This window comes from Dipodomys spectabilis, unplaced genomic scaffold, assembly GCF_019054845.1.
Source record: "Dipodomys spectabilis isolate Male_0828 unplaced genomic scaffold, ASM1905484v1 ptg000002l, whole genome shotgun sequence".
NCBI lineage: Eukaryota > Metazoa > Chordata > Mammalia > Rodentia > Heteromyidae > Dipodomys > Dipodomys spectabilis.
Window position 1 is genome coordinate 43,133,633 of NW_024870679.1, and position 6,048 is coordinate 43,139,680.

General features: G+C 56.4%; 1 protein-coding gene across 2 annotated transcripts; it reads left to right on the forward strand.

The window, feature by feature from the left end:
- Nucleotides 1-1,067: 1,067 nt before the first annotated feature.
- On the forward strand, nt 1,068-3,898 carry Gja4 (gap junction protein alpha 4). Of its 2 annotated transcripts, none has more exons than XM_042678384.1 (2): nt 1,068-1,122; nt 2,371-3,898. In XM_042678384.1, the coding sequence occupies exon 2, from the start codon at nt 2,388-2,390 to the stop codon at nt 3,387-3,389; it is 1,002 nt and encodes a 333-aa protein (XP_042534318.1). In that variant the 5' UTR covers nt 1,068-1,122; nt 2,371-2,387; the 3' UTR covers nt 3,390-3,898. The 2 variants fall into 2 exon arrangements, with proteins under 2 accessions (XP_042534318.1, XP_042534325.1); XM_042678391.1 differs by having other exon boundaries at nt 1,079-1,122; nt 2,386-3,898.
- The last annotated feature ends 2,150 nt before the right edge of the window (nt 3,899-6,048 follow it).

Genomic DNA, 6,048 nt, shown 5'->3' on the forward strand with positions numbered 1-6,048 from the left:
GTCCATCTTACTCCCCCAGTCACTTCTCAGCCCCTGGGCTGAGACATCATCTCAAGATGTTATTACCCCAGGACCTCAGTGCTTGCTACCCCCTTAGCCAAGCATTCTCCTCATTTGCCTAGCTACCATAGTCCCCCAAACAAGCCCATGACTCCCCAGCTCTCCCACAGAGAGCTTCCCACATTCATAACCTTACCTTATACATTTCTGCAACTAGCCAGTGAGCACAGCCAAGACCAAGCCTGCCTGGTTTATGGTGGTCAGCTCCAGCTGCCCACCATCCTCCTTTTTCACTCAAGGCTGGTGTTCTACTAATTGAGCCACAGCTCCACTTCTGGCTTTTTGCTGCTTGAAAATTGGAGAGAAGAATCTCACAGACTTTCCTGCTGGGGGGGGGGGGCGGTTGGCTTTGAACTTGGGTCCTCAGATCTCAACCTCCTGAGCAGCTAAGATGACAGGAGTGAGCCACAGGGGCCCCAGGGCAGCAACCCCTTCCACTCAGTCCCTTTGATTCCCCTTCAAGCCCCAGCTTCGGGTCAGAGGGTCTCAGGGGGGCACAAAGGAGCTGCTCTGTGACCTTAGAGTGTGTAGCCGGCTGAGGTCCAGGGATGACTGAGGACGCTGGAAGATCACAGGGGACACGGTGCCCCCGCCCCGTCCCCTCCCCCTCTGTCACCAACCCTCCCCTGGGAGTCCCTTGTCCCCCAGCCTTAACTGTCGCCTTCTGCGTGGTCCCCACTCTGGGGCTCCTATCCACCCTTCACAGCCCCTACCGGTTCTGCAAGCTCTAGCTGTAATTCTGCCCTGAAGATGCTGGCCTTGGAGAAACCCGGATCTCTGGAGGGGGGAAAAGGGGAAGGGGAAAGAAGGGGAGCGGAGGGGTGCAGGCAGGGACCCCGTGGGGGGTGTGGAGAAGGAAGGGGTGCTCACCCCCCCCCCGCACCCGCGTGCCCCTGGAGTGGGCGGGAGGCCCCGCCCCGCAGCCTGCGCCCTCCCCCGGGCGTTTCCTGCCCCCACCCCGCCCCTCCGCCGTATTTAAGGCGCCCGCGGCCGCCGGCCCGGGCCGAGGTCCAGCTGGGCTCCCGCGGGCGCCGCTCAGGCCTTCGTCCAGGCAGGCACGCGGTGAGTTGGGAAGAGCGGGGCACCCCCGGCGGCCCTGGGGCTGCGGGACACCGGGGAGACCCGGGCCGGCCCAGCCGCGCTCACCTCCCCGGCCTGGAGCCAGGATCCCTGCTGAGCCCGCTGCCTTCCGGTTCCATCCTTCAAGTTGTGACCTCGCCGATTCCCCAGCTAGTAAGAGGGAGACAGGATTCGAACCTGGGCTTGGGTCCACAGCCTGGCTTTCCAATGACAGCTCCCGCATCCCCTCCCTTCTCCCTGGCTTCCTCCTCCTATCCCTTCTGGGAACTTGGTGGCCTCTGCTGCCCCCTGCAAGGCCAGGTCTTCTCAGGAGACTAGAGTTGGCCTGCAGCTGCTTGGGAGGTGCAGAGGGCCTGTGGACTCAGCAGCACCTCTCCTCACCCCCAGCTTAAGTGACAGGTGCGCTTTACAACCCACAGACGGCCGGGTGGGGCGTCAATCCCCTCCCGAGTGCCTCCTCCCTGAGATCAGTCATTAGAGAGAAGTATTGGAGGGGTGGGAGTTGCACGGTTCTGAGGTCTGAGGCCATTTTAAAAGCCCTGCAAATAAAACACCACTACACCAGGGTCTGTCCGACCTCAGAGAAAAGGGAGGCAAGGCTTGCCACAGCTGTGCGACCTTGGATAGCTCCCCAAATTCCCCTTTCCTCAAATTCCCCGTTCCTATATAGGCAAAGGACCCATGGGTTCCAGGCTGACCTCCTGCACTGAGGTCATGCTGGGACTCTAACTGAGGACAAGAAGGCACAGACAGGTGAGAGACAGGGACTCTTAACTCATATTAAGACAAGCCCATGGGGAGGGGGGCAGCTTAGCACCAGCTGGGCACCATTGGCTCCAGCCTGTAATTCTAGCTACTCAGGAAGCTGATATCTGAGGATCACAGTTTGAAGCCAGCCCAAGTAGACAAATCCAGAAAGATTCTTATCTCTAACTAGTAAAATGCCAGAAATGGAGATGTGGTTCACAGGGTAGAGCACTAGCCGTATGCAAATAGCCAAGTGAGTGTGAGGCAGGCGTGCGTGCACACACACACACACACACACACACACACACACACACACACACACACACAGCTTGGCCTCCATGCCCCAAGCTATCTGATTGGGGCTTCAGTCAGCCTGGGTCTTTTAGCAGGTAGAAGGGGAGGGGGCTCCTCAGGACTTGCTGCTGGGACCCCCCCCGTGATACTTAGCTTCCCTGCTGACTTCCTGCTTCTGTCTCCCTGCAGAGGGAGGCCTGGGAGCCATGGGTGACTGGAGCCTCCTGGAAAAGCTGCTGGACCAGGTCCAGGAGCACTCCACAGTGGTGGGCAAGATCTGGCTGACCGTGCTCTTCATCTTCCGAATCCTCATTCTGGGCCTGGCTGGCGAGTCGGTTTGGGGCGATGAGCGGTCTGATTTTGAGTGTAACACTATCCAGCCGGGCTGCACCAACGTGTGTTACGACCAGGCTTTCCCAATCTCCCACATCCGCTACTGGGTGCTACAGTTCCTCTTCGTCAGTACGCCCACTTTGATCTACCTGGGCCATGTCCTCTACCTCTCTCGGCTAGAGGAGAAACTGAGGCAGAAGGAGGGGGAGCTGCGGGCTCTGCCATCGAAAGACCCACACGTGGATCGGGCCCTGGCATCTATAGAGCGGCAGATCGCTAAGATCTCGGTCAGGGAAGATGGACGCCTGCGAATCCGTGGGGCACTGATGGGCAGCTACATGGTCAGCGTGGTGTGCAAGAGTGTGTTTGAGGCCGGCTTTCTCTATGGCCAGTGGTGCCTCTACGGCTGGATCATGCAGCCGTTGTATGTGTGCCACCGTGTGCCCTGCCCCCACTCCGTGGACTGCTATGTCTCTCGCCCCACGGAGAAAACCATCTTTATCATCTTCATGCTGGTGATGGGTCTCATCTCCCTGGTACTCAACCTGTTGGAGCTGGCACACCTGCTACGCCACTACATCCGGCGGGGGCTAAGGCTCTGGCACAGCAAGGAGGAGCCCACAGCGCAGGACCCATCCTCGCACCCCTACCCTGACCAGGTCTTCTTCTACCTCCCCATGGGCGAGGGGCCCTCCTCTCCACCATGCCCTACCTACAACGGGCTCTCATCCACGGAGCAAAACTGGGCCAACTTGACCACGGAGGAGAGGCTGGCCTCTTCCAAGGCCCCCCTCTTCCTCGACCCACCCCCGCAGTGCATGGGGAAGTCCCCCAGTGGTCCCAGCGGCAGCATTTCTAAGATGCAGTATGTTTAGCAGCCGGGGCGTATGTCACTCAAGAGCGGGGTCCTGAGAAGTCTGGTGACCTTAGCTGACCCCTCCTAGGAAGCTCTGCAGGGGTGACTGGACTCTGTGTAGATGATTGGCTGGCGACTGCCTCATCACAGGTTCTGGATCCTGGCCCTCCCTGGTTGACCAGAGGGCACTTGAGGATTCCGCCCCAGGAAGTGCCTTTGTCCCAGGCACTGATGGAGCCAGCTCCAGTGTTCTTGGCCAAGGGTGTTACAGACCCGGTGGCTTATTCCTCCTGATCCAGAGGAACCCAGAGTCAACTTATCCCATCCCCTGAAAGAGTCTCCTCCGTTGGCCGTCCTCACATCCTCTCCTCACAGGAAGAGAGGCTGGTGCAGGCTGCTGGGTCGGCCTGGCTGGCGCAGGTAGGACAGGCAGCCAGAAGTGTCCCAAGACAGGTGCCTTGTTTCTATCATTACTCCCTTGTTCTGCTGTTTGTGCTTCCAAAATAAACAGGACTTGATCTCGGGCCAGGTGTGTGTGGATGCTGTCCCATGCTTTGTTCCAGGGGTGGGGTGGTACTTTTTATCCAGGCCTTCCCCCTAGTCTTCGGTCCTGCTCAATCTGTCTTTGGTCTCTGCAGCCTGAGCCCTAAGCATTCCACCTTTTGAAATAGCCCAGCCACTGGCCTCTTTGCATCCCCACTGCACCGTGACCTTTTCCATCCTGCCCGTCTACTGCCCCACTATGTTACCAATGTATTGTACTTCCTGATTGGACACCCTGCTCTCCAGGTGTGTCTGCAGCCACCATAGGCTAACTGGATGTCTCTGTACCCATCCTGCCTCATCCTGGGCCCCTTGGGATTTTGGAAGGGAGGCTTAGGGTTGGGTCCTTCCTACCGTGGCTCTTTCTAGTCCACCAGAAGGAGCAGCTCAAGTGTGTACAAACCTTTAAGCACTGGTAGACTTGGAGAAAGTAGAATCTTGGTGCAGAAGAAAGTATAAAATAGATTGGCACCAGAGGGTCCTGAAAGAAATGCTGCCTCCAGCATTTACCAGTCATGGGTCTGGAGGCCATGAGTCATGGTTCTCTCCTCTCCAAAACACAACATCTGCGGGGCTGGGAAGGGGCTCAGTGGTAGAGCGCTTGCCTTGCATGCCTGAGGCCCTGGGTTTGATTCCTCAGCACCACATAAGCAAAAAGAAAAAAGCCGGAAGTGGCACTGTGGCTCAAGTGGTAGAGCGCTAGCCTTGAGCTGAAGAGCTGAGGGACAGCGCCCAGGCCCAGAGTTCAGGCACACGACCGGACCCAAAACAAAAAACAAAAAAACCCCACAACATCTGGCACCTCAGAGACACGGTGACTGACTATATCTGGCTAGTAATCATCAAGCAGTAAAATTCAGCCCACTCTTTCCAGCTAGGCCTGGAACATAGGTCACTCCTCCTCCAGGAGTTCCCCCATAATTTCTCCAGCCAATGACTCCTTCTTCTCAGGATCTGGGCAGCTACTCAATACCTCAATCTCAGTGGGTTTCTAAGTATGGTCAGAGAGACACTTTTCTTCCCCAGAAGCCCAGCCTTGCATTAGTTCTGAGTATGAAGTGAAGGACTAGATTGGACACGGGGTAGTTCACATGTTGGAAGGGGGGACCCTAGGAGGCTGAGATGCCCCAGGCAGGGTGAAGGCCAGAGGCGATGGTCTTTGAGCCAGATCTACCTGAGGGCCCTGGGATCCCATTTCTGCTATCTATCACCTACGTCCTACCTCAGAAAGGAGGTTTAAGTGTAAGAGGTGAGCATCCTAACCTTCAAAGCTCACTTACTTTGAACTTAGTTTTGGGGCTAGGGTCAGGCCAAACTCATGACTTGGGCTTTGGCAGAGCTGGGGCTGGAATCTAGACTGGTAGCCATACAAACATGGGGCAAGTGGCTGGGGGCTGAGGGGTGAGGAGGAGGAGTGACCTATGTTCCAGGCCTAGCTGGAAAGAGTGGGCCTGGGTGCTGTCCCTCAGCACTTCAGCTCAAAGCTAGCGATCTACCACTTGAGCCACAGCACCACTTCCGGCTTTTTTCTTTTTGCTTATGTGGTGCTGAGGAATCAAACCCAGGGCCTCATGCACGCAAGGCAAGCCCTCTACCACTGAGCCATCTTCCCAGCCTCAGCGCTCTAATTCTTTGAGCCAGTTTTCTGGTGACTTATTGGAGATGAGAGTCTCATAGACTTTCCTACCTGGGCTGGCTTTGAACCTCAGATCTCAGCCTCCTGAGTTGCTAGGATTATAGGCATAAGCCACCAGCACCAGCACCAGGCTGAGTTTGGGTCTTCCTTGTAGCAGCTCTGGAAACAGACACTGCCCCTCGCCTACACCATCTGGTCCTAGGCCACACACCAAATTCAGCATGGCTGGGAAAGTCCATATGTCTGCTTTTACAGTTCTTGGTTACAAATCCAGGACCTGGTGTCTGAAAAGCTGGTTCCAGCTGCATGAGGGTTACTATCGCCTATAATCCTAGCTACTCAAGAGGCTGAGATCTGAGAATCACAGTTCAAAACTAACTTAGGCAGGACAATCTGAGATTCTTATCTCCAAGTAAACATCAAAAAGCCAGAAACAGAGCTGTGGATCAAGTGGGAGAGTGTTAGCGTTGAGCATAAAAGTTCAGGAACAGTGCCCAGG